Source organism: Aythya marila (genome assembly GCF_965140915.1).
Source record: "Aythya marila genome assembly, chromosome: 6".
Lineage (NCBI taxonomy): Eukaryota > Metazoa > Chordata > Aves > Anseriformes > Anatidae > Aythya > Aythya marila.
In genome coordinates, this window is record NC_139047.1 from 29,271,294 (window position 1) to 29,294,766 (window position 23,473).

Here is a 23,473-nt window from a genome sequence, read left to right on the forward strand (position 1 = left end):
CAAAACACTTCTCCAAAAATCTGTTTTATTGTTTTCCTTTCTAGAATTTTTCTGAAGAAAGCTATTTGTTTTGAAAAATGTTTACAAACAGTTACCAAAAGCTAATGAGGCACTATGATATTCCCCTTATGCAGATAAAAAGATTACTGACCTCACTGAGGTAAATAAAAAAGGAGCACGTGGACCCATCTACACCGTAACTTGCATAACAGGGATCCGATCGCCACATATCTTTCATCCACTGAAACAGAACAAGAACAGGGTTATGTTTAAGCCTCACAGAATCTCTCTGAAACATACCATTTCATACTGAAGTCATGAATAACAAAGGAAAGCTGCAAGCCACTATATCCAAACTGATAAAAACCACAAATAACCGAAAGAGTTCTATGAATATTTTGCAGCAGACTGCATCTCAGCATTCAACTACAGTGGGGAAGGAACTACATATAAGGTGTGGGTGCAGTTTGCACAAACTGTAAGCAAGGCAAGCAGAGGCAAATACCAAAAGGAGAATATAATCAGGATTCATACACATGGGTGTGGCTGGAACTGACTTTCATTGCGCCGTTACACACGCTCTGCAAATTAACTGGTCATTTTAGTTACCAAGACAGTAATCTGACTCTGCCAAGAACATACCAATTCTGCAGAAGTAAATAATTCATTTAACTTCTTATTTTAACATAGAAATGATGTATTTCATAGCCACCACACAGCCCATTTGTCAAAATGGATCAAAACAAATTTATATACAATCATATTTATTTTAAATACTATAGTGTAAGAATTTTATTTTAAGAAAAAAAGGTAAGGAAATTTCATGTACACTTTGCCAGCTACACTTTCAGAAATAAATCCTAGCATTTGATAATCATATGAAAGTACTCAACAATTGTTCATACATATGAAGTATGAACAAGCATCTTGCTGAAAGAGAGGGAGGGCTGGAGTGAGGTGCACACAAAATCCCAACCCTGGGTGGGGAGACGTCCAATGACTCACTATGGGGGAAGAAAACAGACAGGACTTTTTAAAAACGAGAAGGTGTCTAAATAACAAAACAGCATTCAAAGAGTAATTTCATTAAATAATGTGGCATTTTAATATAACATGGCATTTTATGTCTTTCTTAATAGGATGACCCTTTGTTTCTCTGCAGGAGTATTAAAGGGTAAGGTGAGTTTTGTAGTGACACCTGCTCCTAAATACCCTCTTTTTTGACCCAGTTGCTCTTGTATTACAACACTGAATAGTGACTTCTTGCAACATACGTTCAGTTCTTAACAAAACACACATAATAAGATTAAGAACAGTTCACAGTTACCTTTATTTTCCCTTCACAGTGAGGAAAACCATCCATAGGAGGCAATTCACACTGTTCTTGGGCTCCATTTATGAGATCTAAAGAGAAACAGAGACCATAACTGAATTTTGTTTTACAGTTCTGACAGATAGCCTAATGAATCCTTCCTTTTATTTTTATGAATCCACATCCAGACTGACTGAAGAGTCCCACTGTGTAACATTTGTTATATCATTAAAACTCAGTGTGCTCTTTTTTGATTATAGAAAAAGGTTACATAGCTTTCAACTTTGACTTGCAGTAAGCGCTGAATTATACAACGCAATCTATGAAGACTTAAATAAAAATTAAGCTAACCCATACTGAAAATAATAAAAATCAAAACAGCTTCCTAATGAAAGCATGCTTAAAGCTACTAAACTGCAATAATTTGTTTATAATTGCCAAACACTTGTAAGGTGTACATTACTCTAGACGTGAACTCAAGATTTTTCCGATTCTGTTATCATTTCATAGAATACTCATGATCAGCAGGCTTGGCACCAGATACTTGACCCAATTAAATACTGTGATATGATCTAAATTTACAACTAACACTGCAACATAAAAAATATTATGGTCTCCTAATGCATATACATTTAACTATTTTAATACCTTGTAATTCTCAGTTTTTGCAGCATGTTAAAGAATATGACAGATCAACTCTTTTAGACCATAAACCAAGGAAAAATGAGCAGTATTTAAAGACATTATCACACCAGTTCCAGGATGGGACTTTCTACTAAGAACCCACTAACACAGGCCTTTGAGGCAAGAAAAATGATTAATGTGGTGGAGAGATTCTCACCAGAGTCAGCGGAGGATAAGTTTTTTAATTTAGCTAGTTCCTCCCGGAGTTATCTAAATTACACCTGCATCATTTCTGGCTTTTCCCATGGACTAGAACCAAGATCATTAAAGCCAACCATCCATCAACATAGGAACACTTCACACCATGGCATTTTTGTAGTTATATTGCACAACCTCAACCTGAATATGCTAATTAGAAATCTCAGTTAAAAAAATAAAAAAGGCTGCAGCATTAGGATAGAGTATGGCCAAAATCCATGGAAAAAAAGCTAGGGTACTTGTGGTTTTGCTGTATAATAAAAAAAGCTTTTTCCTGATTTATCTGAATATTTTGCGTTTTATTTAGTTAGTTTTTTTTGAAATAGTTTATTTTAAAGATAAAGCTTGAAATGCAAGTGAAGTGTTACAAAACGGATTGGATGGGGAAAGAAGAATTATGCCTGGAAGAAGATGTATTTGGCAGTCTCAGCAGCAGCAGCAATTTGACAAACCGAGCTGTACCCCCACCGACAACAACGCTGGAGCTAAGCAGTTTTTCAGATGACTTTATAATTTCAAATCAATAAGTGCTTTCAAAATACTCCGATGTTGCTATCCATACAGGATTCTTGCAGACCAGACTGCTGACATCGACGGCTCTGATTTCTGCCCAAAGAAGGAACACACAGAGCACGCAGACAGGTGTCAAGAGCTTGGACGCATGTTCTACTTTGCCTCAGTAAAGGTAAATAACACTGAGACTTTCTGCTGTACTCAGTTCAGGAGTCAGACCTCCCACCTGTATTGTACTAAAAGCGCTCGAGATCAAATAATACACACCCTAAAACAAAAAGAGGTGTGGATAAAACTGTGGTGATTATTGATAATTAGTATAATGCCATTAGCTAAACATTAGTTTGTGGTCTAAAGTCTGGCCCTTACTTTTTTTCCCTTTCAGGCAAAATAAAACAGTATTGAGGTTTATTTATTTGTGTTTACAGAAGATTTCCTCTTGCAAAAGGACTGTTCTAGTTTTAATAATTCATATCCTTTGTAATAAGGAACAATTACAGAATAAATCTTTAAAGGCATTCTGAAAATTAAAATTCCAGTACTGCAAAAGAACGGCGTTGCATAAATACAAAGTAATCCATCACACCAGTATTCAGGTCTTGTCTGTAGCAGTTTGAGGGAAGTAGTTGGTATTCTGAGCAGTTTCACAAAGATCTAAGATCTGGGTGGTAGCTAAGTTCTCTCCTCACTTGTCAACTAATTCTGTGAGAATTTCAAGAAATCAAATATATTCTATGCTAGATATGCTATCCATTACTAAACTAGGAACTCGTAAGCCTGAATACAAAATAAGTACTGAGCTTTTTATAAGACATGTTAAATCCAGATCTTCCCTAAACATAAAAGACACTTTAAATCTATGATATCATATCAGAAATATAATTCAACTGCAGGAAAAATTCAACTTTCAACATTGTACTGAACTCAGGGTTGAAAATACTTAATGTCTAGGCAACAAACCATCTCTTCTTCTAAAGGCTATTTACTACCCTGTGCTTAAAGAAATACAACTGTAATGCTTTATTTTTGAGCAAAACCTTTTAGTGTGCCAAGTCTGTCACACCATATTAGATTTGCATTGGTATCTTGTGACACTCCTGAGAACGGGAGGAAGGAGAAAAAACACAAGATAGAGAGAACGGACTCTCTAGGTACACATGCATTTGTAGTCTAGATAGTTCACTTTTGGCATGCATAAACACAGTCTCTGCACTCAAATGTTTTTATAGGTGAGCATGTTAATGCCTTTCTTGTTTTGAACATACTGGTCTCCATACATTAGTGTGAGAAATAAATGCAGAAGTCTGAGTTCACTTGTGAAAAGCGGTGGTGGATCTGAGCTTGCCCTGAAGCAGTACGCTTCCATGTTAGCCACAGTCAGTGCGAGTTCTAGACTGAGAACCATCCCTCCCCACTTCTCCCTCGTCCTCGATCAGAGCCTGCATGAAGAATTACATTTCAACCAGCTCGCTGCCAGCTAGGTGTAAGGAACATGCTCCTTTCTGGGCAGCAGAAAGGCTCCTTTCCACACCCTTACTGCATTAGCTGCTGTGAACTATAGACAAAGAAAACAGCCTTGTAAAATACTGAAAGTCAAGGGCACAGTGGCCAGCCTCTAACTGTGAGCTGACAGCTACAGATTAACAGCCCAGGTTGCCCTCATCACACCCTGCTGTGCAGCTGCAGCAGCGGAGGAAGCATGGGCTGGACAGCATTTCCTCGTGCACATCTAGCTCACAATGTGCCTGTGCTGCCAAAGCAGCTCATGCTGTTTTGTTCCGAGGCTGCCACCATCCATGCTAGCACAGAGCACGCTCCCCTTCATCAGAAATCCAGAGGTGAACAAATCATACTTATCCCACGGACAGCTGTGACCACCTCAGACAGACACTAGCAATGTACCCTTTTATATGGCTTACAAAGAGCACGTGAAGCAAATGGAAACCTGGGGATGCTGACCTACACCAATCTTGGTCTTGCAGTGTGAAAAAGCGAGTTAAAAATACAAGTCAAGAGCACAGAGCTTCTTCCTGGTGGGAAGATGATGAAAAAGCCCCAAACCCAAAATACATCATAAAGCCAGACATTTTTAATGCTGCTTTCGTGAGAAAATAGTATAAGAAACCACACAGATTTTTATTCTTAATTAGGATTTATAGCAAGTAAAATATGAGTTCTGAGATATTTTTCCAGCCAAAACTTAGAACTTTATGCCAACAGTTAAAAATGCAAACTGTCAAGTCAGCACAGAACACCAGATAACACACTTTTTTCCTCTTAAGTTAAGTCCATGATGCCAGTTTCCATTCTATAGACACCCAAGTGTTTTTCACGTCAAGCACAACTTATATCCTCTTGATTGCTATTATGCACAGATTAAACATTTACCTAATACATTATTACACCGATATATTGAAAACTTGGATGTGAGCACATTATAAACCTAAGAGCACAGAGGCTTTTTTAATGCAGTGCTTCGTTTGTGCAGTGCTGGGCCATTGGATATGTAACTAAAACTCCATCTCGGCACTCGGAAAGCAGCCATATGTTCACTTCACCAACGTCTGGGGCTGTTTGAAGACTACCAGCTCTGCATCAGAGATCGCTAGTGCACAGCAGGCAGAACTGAACTTGTGAACAACTAGCAGTTATTTCAGTGCAAAGTCTGGCGCATTAGCATGAATGACGTGGCAGCTTGAAGCTGAGCCACCTGACCTTGCTCTGCAAAGGATGCTTCTCCTTTGTTGCTGTGTACAGCTAAGGACAGATTGGTTCCAGTCACCTGCCTTTGACACTGAACTCTTGAAACGCCACTTTGCAGGTACAGGTCTTTAATGCTCATGCAATCCAACTCCGTATCGGGGGTTTTGTTTGTTTTAGGGAAGCTTTACAATCTCAAGAGCAAGCTGTGTGGCTCAAAGAATAATCTGTGATGAGGCATTCATTTTTTGTTTGCTCTCTAGTTACTCACTCACAAAACAGTAAAAATAAGGCTTAGTAAGTACTGCATACATACTTTGTCCCTTTGCTATGCACGGCTTATAATAATAAATACCCTTACAATAAATAAGTACTTTAATAACGTGCTTTGTGATACCCTCAAAAATTGCTTGTTTTTCTCAGTATGGTTTTGAAGCCTAGAAACAATCTGCAAAGACAGCAAGCTGAATAATAGTAATAGAAAAAAGATGCAATAGCATAGTTATTTAATAATGATTGTTGTTTTATGACAAACGGAATACCTAACGAAGTTCTAAAATAGCACTCTTGGTTAAAGCAAATCAAGAAGCCCCAACACCATTGAACTGCAAACTGTGACACTGGTGGCATATCTAGCTGGGTAAGGACCAACTCTTTGTTCTTACAAGAGCAGAAATACCCTAAGAATTTAGATGCCGTCAAGTTTATACACTTTGGAACATCAAGGCCATTTTCAGACTAGCGTGAAGAAGCATATTAGAGTACCTTGTGATGACGCAGAGCACAAATAATAGCTCAACTCAGTGTTTCCTATCTCATAAAAGCAGAAACCTTAATATTAAAAGGATGGAGTAATCATCTGATCAGTCTATTCACCAATTTTCTCTCTTCCTGCTCTCTTTCTGGTTTTGATCATTAAATCAATGTACTATTCTTGCTTTATGGAATCTTTCTGCTTCTATTTCTGTTCTGAAATCTGGAATCCAAGGTTAGATGCAATACTCTAGTTAAGGCAATTTTCATTTGTGTAATATCTCCCTTCCCTTCCCTTCTCCTACTAATTAACACATTCTCAAGTTAATTCACATTTTTCTTCTCCAGCTGGGAAGGTTTCTTTAAAGAGAGAATTTGCAGTGTGAGCTGAAAGCACTATCGACACTTTCAAAGAAACAAACTAGAGGTTACACGATTGTAAATGCAAAGCACAAACCGCTTTCTACTAACATTTCAGAAACTTTGGGAGCAAAGCATTGGTATGATTTAGAGAAAATTAACTTTTCGACTGCTAGTCCATCCTCACACCAGCTGTGCTGCTGTGTTCCATTAATGCTACTGAAATCAATGCGATGTTAGGAGAATTCAAGTAGTAGTCAAGTGGTTAATCAGAATGCAGCCCCGGGGACCACTAACAGCCCCTTTCAGCATTACTAATACAGCTTAGCACTGCAGTGGAAAATATTCACGTGTGGTCTTCTGCACGGTCATTATGCTGAGCTGGATCAGCGAGGCTTGAAAACACAGCTCTCCTCAGCTCCAAGCTACTGCCTTTGCAGGAGGCAAACTGACAGGAAAATGGGAAAAAGCACTTGCTATTACACACAGTGTGGAGAAGAATACAACAGAGAAGGCACAATAAATACTAATCAAAGTGTTGCCCTGAGCAAACTGTAATCTTGACTCCTGGTATCAGCGGAGCCCACATCCTATTGCATCCAGTACTCACAGATGTTTTGTGAGGACTAGTTTGTTTTTAAGGCACGGCCATAGCTAATACCATATGTACTACTGTAACTGAAGAAAAACCTACTGTAGTCTTCTGAAGACAGGAGGACAGCTTTGGAAATTCACAATAATACACAATACTTAGCTTTTTATCAAGTTTGTCTCTGCAAGCACAGCATTATGGGATAAACCATCATCGCAGCCTGTTAAACCAACAGGTCTGTCCTGCACGTAACAAAGTTCTTTGAAAAGAGCCATGGAAACAAACCAACTTCTCACAAAGTTACCCGAGTCTTCCTTCCCACCTCAAAGTCTTCATCATGTCACCCCAAACTCTGCAGGAAGAAGTACATGGAAATACAAAGCCAAATGTTCTTCTCACCATAGCAACATTAAATAAAAATGCCTGCTCGCAGCATTGCCAGAACTGACTTGTCAGTCTGCCTTGCTACATATTCACAGGTGATGCCAGCTAGCTGACAGGCATCCACGCATCATCTTTTAGATGACAAGTAAATACTGAAGTCTGCATCCAAATGAGTGACTTGAACAACTTTAGTCTTCACATCTTTAAAGAGAACTCAGCCTATACACCAGAACATGCTAATACATAAGCTCAAAATGCTGTGGAAGCTAAGAAGAGATACACCAGGAATTTCTCCCTCCCTGAGCAGGGTACGTACAGCACGCTGGTACTGAACTGGGCTCAGGCTCGGAAGGAGTCCTCCAAGTGTCACCTATGTGCAAGGGAGGAATTTGAACACAGACCATCATTTCCTCATTTTTATGAGATCAAAGGCACAAAAAATCTTCCAAAGTCACATTTTTCAATGCAAATAACACTGCTAACAACCACACTGGTACACTTTTCTGTGCAATTATACCATCTGAAACGTTAAGACTGTGACACTTACCGCAATTTGTTTTACTGAACACGCACTGAAATATAGTGAAGGTAATGGCCTCAGAGCACCTTCGCCCTTACTTTAAAATCAACATTTTGACCAAAAAAAATGTTTGTAACAGCTATATTCATAATTAATACCACTATTGTTTAGCAGTGGTTTGAAGAATAAGGCACTGAAAGTTTCTTTCAATTTACTTGAATCAAATTTTTCCCATGGCTGCCTGAAGTACACAGCGAGATTTCAGGCAAAAATAAACAAGAAAAGCCCAACCAACCAAAAAAATAAACAACCCGCAACACAAAACCCACATGCCCTGCTTATCAAAAAATAAAAACTTAAAGAAAACAGGATACGCTCTTTGTTCATTTTTGTTCAAGGAGATTGTCCTATCGGACGAAATACGCTTAGCAGAACACTGTGCCACACAACCAGCAAACAAACAAATGCTTTATCTTAGTAAAGCCCTGGTGTTAAAAGCCAAACTGCCTAAATGAAACTGATCTTGTGCCCGTTACAAGGATCCAACAACTCAGCTGCAAAAGAAGCTGTGCTGTAGAGAAGCCCTGCCTGAAGGTGCCACGGTTTCCCATTCTCCCATTTTTATCTTAAAACCAGTAATTTAAGGTTGACCTAGTGTTTTGATTGGCAGTGGCTCGGAGCATCCCGTTCTAAGACTGACAAAAACTCTTATCTGCTTTGCACCCCAGGTGTAGATAAATATGTTATTATGTATATGAGAATATACCACTTCCCACAAAGCCAGAGAAGATCACTACCAGAACTCTTAAAAGCTTTTCATCAAATAAAATTTGGACAAATGAAAACAGAGGGGGGAGAGAGAAGGAAAAAAGGGACTTCGTTGCATCTGAAACCAGTCAGATGAAGCCTTGTAAGCATCACTATTAACAACTTACTCTTTCATAAAGCAAATGGAGGTTCTGGAGAAGCAGTTGAAAATTGTCGGTATCAAATCAACAAGCTTGTTTGATGCTTTTGAGGAGGGGAGAAAAGAAAGCATGCTCATAGTTTTACTCATGGATCTTAAGAGGGAGAAAAAAGGAGCACCTACCCTCCTACTCAAGCTATCCAAGGGACTTCATGGCTTTGCTTTTCAACTTTGCCTATGCAGTGCATCAGCTCACCCCATCTCATTCTCTAGCAGAGGTCCCAACCTCAACTCCTTTGGGATTAGGATTAAAGATATTTGTGACACAAATCTTGCACTTCACTATCCTTTCATGCAAGCCAAACAAAAAGAGAAGCTTCTGCTCTTACGCTTCTCAATGAATGATTCTGCAAAACCAAATTCAGAGGAAGAACCCAGGTGTAGCAACACTACACAAACACTAAACCTAAACAAAACACGGATGTGAACACACTGTACATTTCTATATCCAAATCAACAATGTAATTTGTCTGAGAGTCTGAGGAGAAAGACATTTCTGGTTTCTAAATGTGAACTGAAAAATGAATCCAAGACAACTTTGAATTTACCTACTTCAGAGACAGCCGAGCTCCAGCCCTTGCTAAATCCTCAACATTTCCTCCTACCAGCTGTTATCACCTTCTTATCACGAACGAGCGTAATCCAGATGGATTTTCTTCAGATCATTTAATGTGCCAAGAACTGTGCACACCACTCTAATATCTTCTGCTGCAGATTTCACCACTGCTGTCTCAGTTGTACAGCTGGCTTGACAGCCAGAGGTAGAACAACAGAAAAAAAGCTACATTTCTCCATGGCTTGCCAAACAAGAAGCACAACTGATAAAGAGACTTTTGGAAAGTAATGAATAATTAATTTGACACAGCCTCTAAATTTCAAACACTGAGTCATGTTCCTACGATTTCTGCACCTCTGCCCAAAAGTACAATTATAAATATTGTTCAAAGAATACATTTTACTTATGTTAGGTAATCTCCCAATAACAGCGTGTCGTAGGTTTCATTATGATAACGAGGAGGCTACCCCACTGAAAGAAAAAGTCATGGGCTCCATACCAAGTAATATCCATCACAGAAATTGCTTGTTCATGCTACTGTGGTCAAAGCACAGGCTGAAGGATTGATGAAAACTGTTTTTAGGAAGCCACAAACATTTCTATTAGGCTGTTACAAGAGCAAAATAGCCATGATGGGTGCTGTTTAGCCAGACTTAATTCAACTTCTGGCTGTGTTGTTAATCCTAAAATAAAGACAGATCATTCGTCAAATCTGCCAAGCAGTTCTGCTATTTCCCAGGCTGGTGCCTCCTTTTTCCTTCACCGACAGGCTCTTTCACATTAGGCATTGCTCATTCCTTTATTACACAATGCCCCTGGTTGTAAAACCGCCCAGCTCAACACCCATCTGGACATCCCGAGACTCGGTGCTCATTGCTCACGCTTTCCGAGGGCAGACTCCATTCTGTTTGTTGGACATTGTGCTGTGGGGCTTGGCGGTTTTAAACTCGGATATCCAGGTAGTCTCCCACGTATGTTCTTTTCCTCAGACTGTCTTACTTCATCTTTTTCGTTTTACTTATCAAGATAACCTACAGAAGTTACTGACCGAAGTTTAAGATGACCTTCGGTAGCCCTTTAAATGCCTTTCTGATGACAACCAGTAGTTAGTTGTTTTCAAAGCAGCTACAAAACTGATTATTAGGTCTTTCCTCATTTCATTTGTTTCTATATAAGGCTGTGAAGGTCACGCATCCCTTTCTCAACACTGACAGAGTTAGAGGCACCTGCTGCCCACCAGCAAACACACAGCAGGTCTGTTCAGGCAGCTGCAATGACCACTCTCCAAGTCTGGATATGTATATCCACAAAAGAATTTGAAAACATCAAAGTACATAACAAGTTATTATTTTTCTTCCTTAGAAGGACAGATGATAGATTCAGTATCAAGGGAATGCAGTAACTAAAGGTGGTGTTAGCTTATGTGTAGTGCATTAGAAGAAGTATCCTTGCAAGTTCATTAATTATACATAAGAGCTTTCCTGGACCAGCAGATATTTTACCATCAACATGTGTACTGGGCAAAACTAAATATCCCGACCTCAGCTCATTGAAAAACACATCAGCATTTTCTTAACAAATTGATTTCTCAACCACTTGTTCAGCAAGTGTAACAGCCAGCCATTTCTCAGAACACATTAACTTCACTACCTGGATTACCTGCATAGTCAGACACAAATTCCCATCCGAGCTAAAAAACAACGTACATATGAACAGGGGGAAAACACCCATCCTTTTTAATATGGTAAATATTATCTTCTACACTATTATTCTGGTTGTTCATATAATGTCAACAGATGTGATAAATTAAAAAACGAGAAATCCTGATCTGGTCCGAGTGTCAGTGTTTTTATCTCACAAAAAGGAATTTTGCAATCCGTAAATCTGAGCCACAACCACATACCAGCTCTGTTTATTACAGCCGGAAAAAAAATCATAAAACCAAACTGGATTTATTCTAGTAATTGGACTCTGGAAATAAACCAGGATTCCTTCATTATTACCATCCACTACCTGTAGCACATAGATACTGTTTTTACAACAGTTGTCTCTTTACAGCAATGTAACTGATAAAGAGATTCCACTTACAGGCAGACTTTGAGAGAAGAAATGTTGACTAATCATTTTTTTTTGTTCTTCCTAGTATGTGGGTAAAAAGTACCCTTTTTTGTTTCCTTAATGAAAGCACTAGCATTATGTAAAATATGTAACAAAAAATCTCAAGGTGCTCAGACTGACAAGTCTAGTCCGCCATGGTAGTCAGGTTTCAATTTATAAGAAAAAAATGTTTGTTCTTGAGCTTGTGACTAGTAATAATCAGCAATGAAAACAGACAAACATTTACAATGTAATCAGCTTCTTGTCTTTCTATTACATCCTATTTTATCACCTGTAGCTAAGCAGATAGTACATAGCACATAAAAAACTTTGTAAAAGGTCAGGGAGGACAAAAGTAAGATTTTACAGTCACTGAATAGATATTATGGTGCAGCTTAAGCGAGCATGAAGCTTCATTTATTTCAGGAAGCCTTACCATAGATAAAGGAGCATGGTTACACAGATTATAGGTTTTAGAGTATTGCGACAAAAATCCTAAATTCATCAAGTAGCTCTACTGGAAGCAGCGCACTTCTAGGATAGTCTGGTAGAAGTCTGCACTGTTACGCTGATGAATGAGGCTTTAAATGCTTATTTTACTCCAGAGGTAAAAAAAAAAAATAAAATTGCAAAAACAAATTCAAGTGCTCTTTTAAAAATATTAATAGTAATATTAAACACATGTTTATTATTTATGGAACATCCTAGCATAGTTGTCCACATGGAAAGAGTTTAAATTACTAGCAGTAAGTAACATCATTCCTCTCAAGTCAGCATTAAAATATTACAGCTGATAGAAACAGTAATCCTATCGTGTCTGCATTTTGTGATCACTTCATCAGCTAAGAGCTGAATAAGCTATTACAAAGAAAGCAATGGAAATACCACATGTATTTGTATGCATACATGTTTCAGTTTCAATAAACTGACAAACCATTGGTAACAAAATCCCTCCTCTACAACAATTTGCAGATTATCTCAGTTGCTCTATAACAAGAAAAAAGGACACACTTGAATCACAACAGAAAAAACCACCACTGTGGCTGGTATTGTAATCACAATATTTACTTACCCAGCTTATTTTCTGAACAACTCACTGCTAACATAGAATATACTTACATTTGACCTCAAAGCAATAACTGTACGGCTTCTAGAGTCTGTTACTGTCAGAAAACTACTATGAAGACAAAAGTAGAAACAAACTTTTCATTTCCATTGGGAAATGCCTCCAATGAAACGAGTTCTACTCATGGCTTCAAATGGACAATTAGTAAACACTTTAACCAGCAGATACACACGGGTTAGTCCCAAGCTCTATTTTAGCCATTGGTTCTATCCAGCCTGGAGATACTTGAGCAGTAATGTCATCCAAACAGACACCAGCACAATATATTAATCAAACCTTAAGATATTGTTTCTTAAAGTTTTTTTCCATCATCACTATTTACTATAATTGCTTCAGGGAGGTATTTTAAACTTAATGCATCAAGAGTCAAAGAAAAAAAAAAAAGCCTGAAGCTCTAATAAGACAAATAGTGTTCTTTGCCACAGATCAAGCCCGAGGCAGCATAAAGCTAGATAGATTCAGCAAATTGAAAACTACCCAGCTCCTTAAAAGTTGATCGCGAGTACTAACGCTGCAACTCTGGCCAACTCCAACAACAAAATTAATTCACCCTGAGAACTGATTAGTCATGTATCCTAGTCAAGCAGGAACAATGGTCCTTTGCCTACCAACATGTAAACAACAACCTGAGTTTGCTTCTTCAAATTATCTGCAAATCTATTGAAAACAGCATCAGGTCTCTCTTTTGTCCTACTACAAAAGCAAAATATACAGGTCTGTTTTTCATTTTATATGTAACTCAGAACCTGTAACAATCCTGTCCTATCTCAAATTCCATCTGTGACTAAGATGTTGTGTTGTATTCCTTGTGGCAGTGATGTGGTTCACCCTGTCACTAGCCTGCAAGTGCCATACCTCTTTAGTTGCTTGTTTCTAATCTGTCTTCAGTCTAACCAAAACCAGAGAGACACGGGAAAGAGTTCCAGAGATACAAGGGGAAAAGCATTACTGCAAGAAAAGCAGTAGCATAAAATGCATGCACAGGGCTTTACTACATGTCTATGAGCATGCTTTTATTTTGTGGCAAATGAGACACAGAAGACTTCTCTCACCATGTGATGGCTTGAACATCCTGGTATGGACAAATGCTGGTGGGACAGAGCAGCTGACACTAACTCTGCTGGCATGCTGTAGCTGTGTTGTCACTTGCACAACCCCTCTCCCAGGCTTCTTGTCAAAGGCATGACCCTAACAAAGCTTGCATCTGCTCCCTTTTGCCATATTTAAACACCCTCTCAACACAAGTATTTATTTTGCTAGGAAAACCAAGCGTAGGAAAGATTTAAGCATGCAGTTATGCCAAAAGACAAAACTAATGATTTCAAATGACTTTTTAAAATGCATAAGCTGAAGGTACCAGGGTAGGTCATCTCTGTGTGTCAAATCATAAGAGCTATTAGCCAGGGCAGGGAATTACATTTTTATCTCATAACCAGTACACATATGTTTTCTTTTAATTAACACCCAGTCAAGTGCATATGGTAGAAATGCAGAGCATATTCGTACCAACTCAAGTAATAAGGCTTAGTGAAAAAATATATGCTGAGTTTCATCTTTCTAATGCACAAACATTTAAAAGTATGAAACATTTACTGTGAATAAAGTAGCTTATACATTTTGGCATAGAATATAATTTTCCTCAGTGTGTCCAAGTTACCACTGAAAGTCTTCCTCTGAGACTATAAAAGATCAGTGGACTTAAGAGTACAATTGGTATGGGCTAGACTTTTGAATTCTGTTTAAGATACTTCAAATTTCTTTAACTCAAAAAACATTATTGCATAGAGAGAGAAAATACAGATTAAACAGCCCACATGTGCTGCCATACCCACCTGCTACATTAAGCTTTTCGACTGCTCCTAAGCTGGGAGCAGGAGTGGTGCTAGTATTGTTGGTAGAGTTTGCTCCTGTTCCATTCAGTACAAGATTTTCCACCTTGGACTCTAGCTTCCCAATGCGCTGCAAGATATTATCCAACAAGACAGCAAGCGTTTTCTTCAAATCTATAAGTGAAAAAGGAAGTTATGTTTAATAATGCAATGCATGCTATAAGAACCAAAAAATAGAGACAAGAATGAGACTGAAATACACACACACACAATCAGTGCAAGTCTTTGTCATTAGCAGTTTTGTGCTCTAACGTTCCCTACTTTGTTGAGCCTCAGGTATAAGTTTCCCTGGACGTGGAACTGGTCTTTCTATGCATTTTATAAAGCACACTGCAACTCATGTATGCATCCTACACTCGAGGGGGAAATGTGCATCCATGTGGGTATAACCATAGAAGAAAAATAAAAAAACAAATACTTGCTTTGTAGTAGCTCAAGTAATAGTATGTTGCTTAAATAACAATGAATGGCTGCATCTTACAAGCACCTACCACTTGCCTTCAGGTACTGTGGTGGAACTTCGCACAGACACACAAACACCTGCTGCCCACCTCTAATGCAGTACCTACACATTGCTGGTGGGTTTTGGGATGTCTTAAGCAAAATGAAAGAGCTTCACTCCAGCACAAACACATGGGGCACAAATCATTTCAATTTCACAAAACTGCTCATTCAATCTACCAGAATCAGCTGGAGCTATCAAAATTAAGCATAAGTAGAAAGGAAAAAAGGAGAAATCAAGGACAAAGTACTTGAATTTAAAAGCAAAGCAGGCATTAGACTTGATTGAGGTATCTGGCAGGGAAGTCCTTGCCATATTTCCCAACTACTCCAATAGCAAGACCTTAATGCATATTCAAGTGCCATCAGAGGAACAGAATTTAATGCTCTGTAAGATTCTCAGTCACTTGGAAACCACAATGCCACTCCCAAAAGAGGGGACAGCTTTGGGCCAGTATCAAAACCTTCTCCTGCATCTATTCCGCCACAATCAGGTTCTGCACTGGCACACAGTGTTGAAGTCCAAACTTTCTGTTGTATATCCAAAACACAAAAAAATCACCCATTTCTTTCGTTCATTGTGCTGGCGATTGTTTCTACTTATCTGTTTGTACTTATCTGTTGGATCAGAAGTGGCACTTCACTTTGCATGGAAAGCAACTAACAGCAGTAGGAGTTTGCATATCCATATGACAACCAAGCAAATGTTCCCTGATTTTTTGTTTTCTAGTTCTTTTGTTCAGTTTTCTTAAAGTAACAGACATGTGGGTAAGCTAAAAGAACTGTGGGCAACGGGGGGGAGGGAGGGAGATAGACCGCTATAATACTACACTTTAATTAAAGTGGCAACAAGCCAAATAAGATGAAAGAGAAGTACTGTTCTTTGTTCGTTTACTTGTCTCATGATTAAAGAATTTGGTATGATGAATTTACATTATTTTCCCATTTAATTACATAAAATAATTACATGTACATTGTATAATACACTTTCTGCTTTCCACAAATTTAAAATCAAACAGCTTTCTGATCTGCAATAAAAAATTCCTCCATACACCTGAAGGGATTCATCTGCCCTGGTATCAGCTACAGTTTTGCCATAAAAGAGATTTTGTGCTCCTTATTGTTTTTCTTAGGGACAGCTCAATTCTTGTGCATATGTGAGAGTAAATAAGAGAAGGCTACTGCATTTAGAAAGCTTATTTAGTTATTTTTTTCTAGCAAAGGAGTTACATTTCTTCCATGGAGCCATAAAGAATGTATTTTTCTTTGTGATTGTGTGTTTTCTTTAGTCTACATTAAAGATCAGAATGTGGAACCTTAAGTGCTAATAATACAGTGCCTTTATACAATTTTAAATATTGATGTGGTGCAACAAATAAAAGAAGCATTTATGAAAATCAAACGATTCAGTCAGAGTCCAGAAGTTACTTAATGGGATAGTAGTGTGCAGAAGAAAAGCAAAGTGTGGAGGAGGGACTTAAAATCAACAAAACCATGGTAGAGAGAAGGAAAATCTAAGAAAAAATGGTAGTACAAAAAATTCAGGAAACAGTGAGGAAGAAACACAGTACACAAAGGCACAGACAGAGCATCAAGTGAAAAACAGCTGAAACTTGTAATCTTTTAACCCTGATACTGAAACTTTTTAACCCTAATGCTGAAACATGGTGGTAAGAGACTCCTTCCTAGAACAAAAAAGCAACTGAAGGCCAGTTTGAGAAGGGGAAGGCAGAAGCAGAGACTGTAAAAAAAATTGTGTAAAACAACTCTTTACTGTTATAAAAAACTAATACTCATTTATATTTGGAATACAGCTTTTTAAATGAAGATGTTTGATCCACCTGACAGGCCGATAATACAGTAGAAAGCAAAAGAAAGAAAACAAGCTATGCAATCAAGATTAATGAGTGACTGAAAATCTTTTGAGTGGGTAAAAGTGGCCAAAATCAAGCAAACTTGGAGCCTGCACACAGGAATCACGAAGCCTGTTCACTAATAGCAATCAGAGGATTACAAGAAATAAAAAGGCCAAATAGCAAGGGCAGTTGTCATGGAATAATGAACCAACTTCTACACACTATCACTAACCTTAGACATTAATGGGTTTATTTCTGAACAGCTAACCTGGTAATTTGCTATTAATAAATCATTTGGTGCACTAAGGAAGACAGACTAACGATCTTACTCAGTTTAATGCAGCATTATTTCATATGGTGCCATTCGCTCCCCATAGCGCCTTTCCCACTAGCATTTTAAATACATGTATTACCATGATTTTACATCCTTCAAAACTCCTTAATTTGAAAAATGCTTGTCTACACTTGTCTTTAAATTGCAAATTCTTCTTAGCTGTAGACCTTGAAATTTCTCTGCAAGATTTAGCTGTAACTTACAGAAGTGTTACAGAGTTATTTCTCCCACCTTCAAATGCTGTTAACTTCTCCTGGGGAACCTGACCACTATTTGGCAGCAAGTCAATGTATTCCACAGCAGGACTTGGAGCAGGAAATGAAAGTCACAGGCAAAAAATTGCAGGGGGAGCTTAGCTTAAGGATATCCTAGCTAGGGCACGGATTCACGCAGTTACCCTTCAACTTCTGGAGGAATATATTGTTTTGGTTTATTTCTTTTTTTCTTCAATTCACCTAAAATCAAGCAACCTTACAAGATAAGGGGATATTGATAACAGTTATGTATTAGATAGTTTTTATTTTTTTAAAAAAACTATGCAAACAATGTAACTGCAGGTTAAGAGAGGCAACCCTTCCCTTCATGTCACCATTGGTGAGGCCCCACCTGGACAAGAGGCCACGGGCACCACCCAGAACACAAGAGCTTCCATCTGCCACCTGTGCAGGTAACAGAGCACTGGCAGAGGTTGCCCAGAGAGGCTGTGGAGTGTCCTGCCTTGGAGGTCTTGAGAAGTCACCTGGACGTGGTGCTGGGTGGGCCCTACAGGGGGCTGGGACAAGGTGACCTCCAGAGGTCCCTTCCAACCTCAACCATTCCCTGATTCTGTGAATCCTTTAGGGACCTCTATGTGCTTGGAGATATTCAACCTCTCTGTTTTGCTTGTGTTGCTCCGTAAGATTACAATAGCAGTAGAGATCAAAGTGAAGTCACAGATGAGTAGAAGTTACTGAGGAACTGAAGAATAGGGAATGCTCGTTATTTAAGCAACAAAGCAATCTAATTGTTAGCTATGTCAGGGACAACAATATCAGCCTTACAAAAAAGCATCGTCATACAAACTTTTTTTTTTTTTTTAAGAGAAGTGGTAACAGAAACAAGACGACATCCCAGCATGATATTTTCATTATATGCAAAGAGAAAAACAACAGAAAAGAAGTGCAGCTTTGATCTGCTGCACCCTAACCTTAATTCCTTTTTAAGCCTACAAAAAACAGATGATTTTCTATAGCAAAATATCAAGACAAATATTAAAAGAAAGACATCAAGATGACTAATTAGCAATTAATTCTCCAGATAGTCTGAAAGGGCACGGGTAAGTAGGAAAGAAAGTGAGCTTAAAAATCAATCAATCAGATTCTATCAGATTAAAAAGGGACCTCACCTCACTTGAAATTAAATATATTTTTTTATGACGTTTTCTTGTAACACACCATGAATTTCTTTCTTTCATGCTTTCTCACATAAACACAAACTGAACTGCCATGTAGTATGAAATGGAGGGGGAGAAGCATTACAACCCACTACGCAGAAGTAACTGCCAGACAAGCACTGAAACTCATGAAAGAAAGTTTTCTACCCTGAGGTAAATATGACGTATTCAAGCTTAACAGTAAGCTTAGGCCACATCCATAATCTTAAATGTTAGGTAAATTGACTGGACACAGAAGTGCAATGGAAAAGAGGAAAAATAAACATTGCAGGTCTCTGCTTTATTGCTGAGGCAAGTTATTTTTCCAGAAGGAATTTTTTAAATCACTGACATGTAAACTGAAAAGCTTCCCAAGGTTCTCAAGAACAGCAAAACCACACATTTTTTTAAATCAAGTTCTAACAAATAACCTGAGGCATAACAGACACTGTTACTAGACAGATGCAGTAAAAAAAAAAAAAAAAATTAAAAATTAGCTGATAACTTCATTCCCAAATGACTGAAAATTTAAATTTTGTCCCACTTTGTAACTTACAAGTAAAGAACGTTCTCTCCATCTGTGCAGAAAACCCACAGTATGAAGTACTGTCAACTGAGCAGCATTAGGAAGTACAATGTTTGGACAACTTCGAAAAACCCTTTATCAGATTATCACATAATCTAGGACACACGCTTACCGTATGCTGTCACTGTTCCGACATAAGGCCCATCAACCACATTTTTATTTTCTTCAGCTAATGCTTTGATGTATCTTTTGCTGAGATCCAAAATTTGCTCACGCAGGACTGAACTGCTTTCGTGCTGTGTTTGCTGCTGAATAGTAAAATGCAGAAGCATCATTCCCCAAATAAAACCAAAAGTCACCAGAAAAAAGCCAAGTTTCTGAGAGGACAGCTTCCATGGAGAGAATGCCATGATTCCCAACAGCTTCTCACAGAGTTACTACAAAGGGTCCTAAAGCATAAAGCCAAAGAGCAAGTTCATGGTCCGGGTATATACAGATCACAGAGCAGGACTCAATCTTATTCCAACTCCTTAGTCAACGTGTATCTGTATCTCAGTTCCATCCTGTTGAAAGAGGAAAGAAAAGTAGCACAGTTAACACAAAATACTAGGAATTTTTACCAGCTTTACTAGGTCTCCATTGTAACTAGTATAAAACAAGAGTAGACAATATGCTTTTTTTTTTTTGTAAATGTTTAGTTTGTACATATCAATATTGTACTATATTAGAGCACAAACAAGCCAAGAAAAGCCCTGGAAAAAGAACAAAGAGTGATGCGCCTGAGCAGGTGAAGAACACCTCTCAGTACCTCTCAGATCAAATTCAATGCTTGAAGCTGTTTCCAAGCTGAATTTCAAGGTAATGCTGCTTTAACATTTTTTTTTCCTCCCCTGTGTGTGTACACAAAAAACTTTGTGATGTTGCCAATGCAGCAATTTAAGACAATTCTTAACATAATTCAGTTCTCAGAAAACACGTAATTTTAGCTGGCAGTGACACTGTTAGGAGTTCCTGGCAAGAGCTATGGCATATGGCTAGATTGATTATCAGGAAATCAGACTCCCTCAAGGGTAAAGAGCAAAAAAAAAAAAAAAAAAAAAAAAAAAAAAGTCTACATTATTTAAACCAATCCACTCTCCTGGCTTACATTGCAAGGAGTCAGAAGGCTGAAATAATCTCTTCCTGCTCCTGTGTGGCCTCTGCCATGTATCATTACTCCTTATTCATAAAATGGAGTCCAATGAGTTTGCACTTTGCAGCTAAATTCCACACACGTCCCTCTGAATGCTACAACACGTCTTTTGTATATAAAAATTAATATTCTCGGAGCCTTTCCCACACTAAGGAAAAAAGTTGGCTAACTGCCTTCAAGACAAACAGTAGGACCATCTTTTCATGGTGAACTCAAAAATAAAACCTGGCATAAGCTACCCAAAGGCAAGGAAAGCTCTGTGATGAGGGCTAGAGGCAGGGTCCTTAGCGTAAAACCCTACAAGAGAAGAAAGGTAATTAAAAGGTAATTAAGTGTAAGCTATCGTGTTAAAACACGGATTTGGTAAAATGCGATCCTTTTAACTTCATAATGCTCCCAGACAGGATTAGAAAACAATGTTCCCTCCCATTCTGCACTTGCCCAGATAATGCAGATGTTACTCTCATTTAATAGGATAATTACACAGATGCCTGCTAGCAGCACTCTGCTTTTGTGAAAATTCCCTTTAGATCTTCCCCTTTCAGTCCAGCTAGGGGTTCTGCAGAGGGACAGAAATACCCCCGGACTACCTGACTTCCACCATGACTTCTGCGTGCGATTACTGATGACCACTGCCTGTGGAAGTGTGTTGTTACACAGAACTGGAAGCAGAAGAGGAGTAACCGCACCGGGCGTCTTTGCTGCTAAAAGAACAATTTGAAGCCATCTGTTGCTTAAGGAAGAATGGTGCAGAAAAATGAATCACGAGTTCATGGAAAAAAAGATTACAAAGGATTAATGCTGCTCTTCATAAACTTAAGTGAATTTTCTGAGAAACAGCAGAAGGAAGTTTCACTTCTTTTGGTTTATTTAGCTATAGTCTTGGGACGTTCTTGGGCTGTCTGAGAAGTGCAACACTTATTTCACTAAAAATTGAATGTTTTACTAATTCTCTTACAACATCTGATGTGAAAAAAATACAGAAGATTGTTGTTTAAAACAACATTGCAATTTGGAAATGAAATACCTAATATCCAACAGGAATCCCTTCAGTGACTTAATTTCACCTAAGAACTGACAGCGTCCTCTGCGGCAATACGATCTGTGGTTAGAACAGTCAACATTTTGTTCCCAATTATCAGCTTTATGCAACAAACTAAATATTGAACAAGAAGGTAAAGCTACCACCACCCTTGTTTTAACAGACAAGCCCTAAACAACTGTTCATAAAACATTGTTAGCAAAAGCACACAGAACATTAAAAATATCAATTACAAAATAATGCAAGTATCCCACAATTTTATTTAAGTTCTAGAGGAAAACCAAGGATGATTATAAACATCTGTCTAACCTATGAGCATTACCTACTTAAATACAGCTGTTGACTTCTTTATTCTGTTCATCAACAATCAGAAAAAGAGCCTTAAACACACCCCCAAATGGTAAGAAGGCAGTCAGGAAATATGAAGGATTTTCCCTAAGAAAAACAGAGAAATTACTCCCCACATCCAGCCCATTTTTTGCTGCCATTAAAGCAATTCCAGCGAGTAGCACCGAGATGACCAGGCAGTATTTGTGCAGCTCATCAACTTACAGCACTGCTGGTGTGCAGGAAGGCTTTCAGAGCACACAGGACAAGACTCTGGGCTTCAGGCTCCTTCCGTGGCTGGACTGCACGCCTGTGCTGGCCTTGGTGTATGTTTAATCCTAGCTTTGATAGACGTTGATGACAACACAACTATTCCACAGGCAGTGACTGCCACGTACTTACGACGACACATACGGTATCTAAACAGACATCGGTCAGAAGACATCAAGGGATAGGTGAAGGGCATGGAGACAGAAATATCAGAGATGTTCCCACGCTGCTGTTCTAGCAAGAAATTAATGAGTGACTGAAGTGAGCCACAGGTGAAGTTATAAACGCACACGTGCCCATCATAATTGCTCACGGACTTTGGCCATGCCTGCTGACTAGTTATTTCTCTGCCCATATCAAGTAAGCCAATGCCAAGCTGTAGGTGGCAGCTTATTTCCCTATTCCCCACCTCCCCCTTTATAAGTCCCCTGATAGGAGCTGATGCTCTTTACTCCGACTTCGCCTGTTCTCCAAAGTGCACAATGGCAAGCAGTAGCTGAAGAGGATTTGCAAACAGATTTGTATGCACTTCTGCAGAATGTGGGACTGCGTCCCCCTTCCTTGGGGCTTGGAAAGAGGTGCTCTCACTCTAGCACAACTCCTGAAATACTTCCAGCACCCCTCTAGGAACTGGCTATGTCATAGTTGTGAAGTTGTATGGGAAACTGTTAGAAAGACGACCCCTCTGAATTCCTGGGAGCACCTACTGTACCAAAACTACAAGTTGAGCGTGAAAAACAGGGTGGAAGTGAAAAAACATACCAGGCAAAGCAAAAAAATGAACCACAACACTAATAAAGAATGGTTTTGTTCTTCCTCAAATTCAACTGCAGCCAGCCAAATCTCACCACAACTGAATCCACGCAGTCATACTTCTTGGTTGTTTTTCTTTTTTTTCCCCCTTTTTTTTTTTCTTTTAGTTGCTGACCATCTTCACACCACCAAGCAGGGGGCAGACAGCAGGCACAGCAAAAGGTTCACTCCTTATCTGCAAAGGGCAGCACACTGCCCTCCCAGCCTGGCGGGGTCGCAGAAGCAGAGGAAGAGCACTGCAGCCTCAGGACCCACTGAGAGCTTCCAGCAGCTGCTTTTTGTTTGCTCTTCCAAGAGGTAAGTTCCGCAATAACCCATTTCACAAGACTTCGGGAGAAACCTGACAGCAAAGTAACTCCCAGCACCAACCCGGTGGTTTCCCTGACAAGAGGACAGACGCAGCCAGATCATTTAGTCCGCTGATTCCAACAACTAATCACTTAATTTACTTCAACTGTTAAGGTCATACACTTGAACCACCCCAAAAATAAATTCTCCTAATTCTGCTGGGATCAGTCCTGTAACAGACAAGGCACACAGATCTGAAAGG

General features: G+C 38.9%; 1 protein-coding gene across 4 annotated transcripts in view; it reads right to left on the minus strand.

The window, feature by feature from the left end:
- The window catches only part of MGAT5 (alpha-1,6-mannosylglycoprotein 6-beta-N-acetylglucosaminyltransferase), a 116,781-nt gene that overhangs the window by 54,387 nt on the left and 38,921 nt on the right, over window positions 1-23,473 (minus strand). For 3 of the 4 annotated variants that reach the window (XM_082763171.1, XM_082763173.1, XM_082763172.1), the window contains 4 exons: window positions 19,452-19,842; window positions 14,595-14,765; window positions 1,328-1,404; window positions 152-241 (listed from right to left, as the gene is read on the minus strand). In XM_082763171.1, coding sequence (XP_082619297.1) covers window positions 152-241; window positions 1,328-1,404; window positions 14,595-14,765; window positions 19,452-19,689 — 576 coding nt within the window. In that variant the 5' untranslated portion in view covers window positions 19,690-19,842. Of the gene's footprint in view, window positions 1-151; window positions 242-1,327; window positions 1,405-14,594; window positions 14,766-19,451; window positions 19,843-22,065; window positions 22,229-23,473 lie in introns of those variants that run through there. The other variant, XM_082763174.1, reaches the window with a different exon arrangement.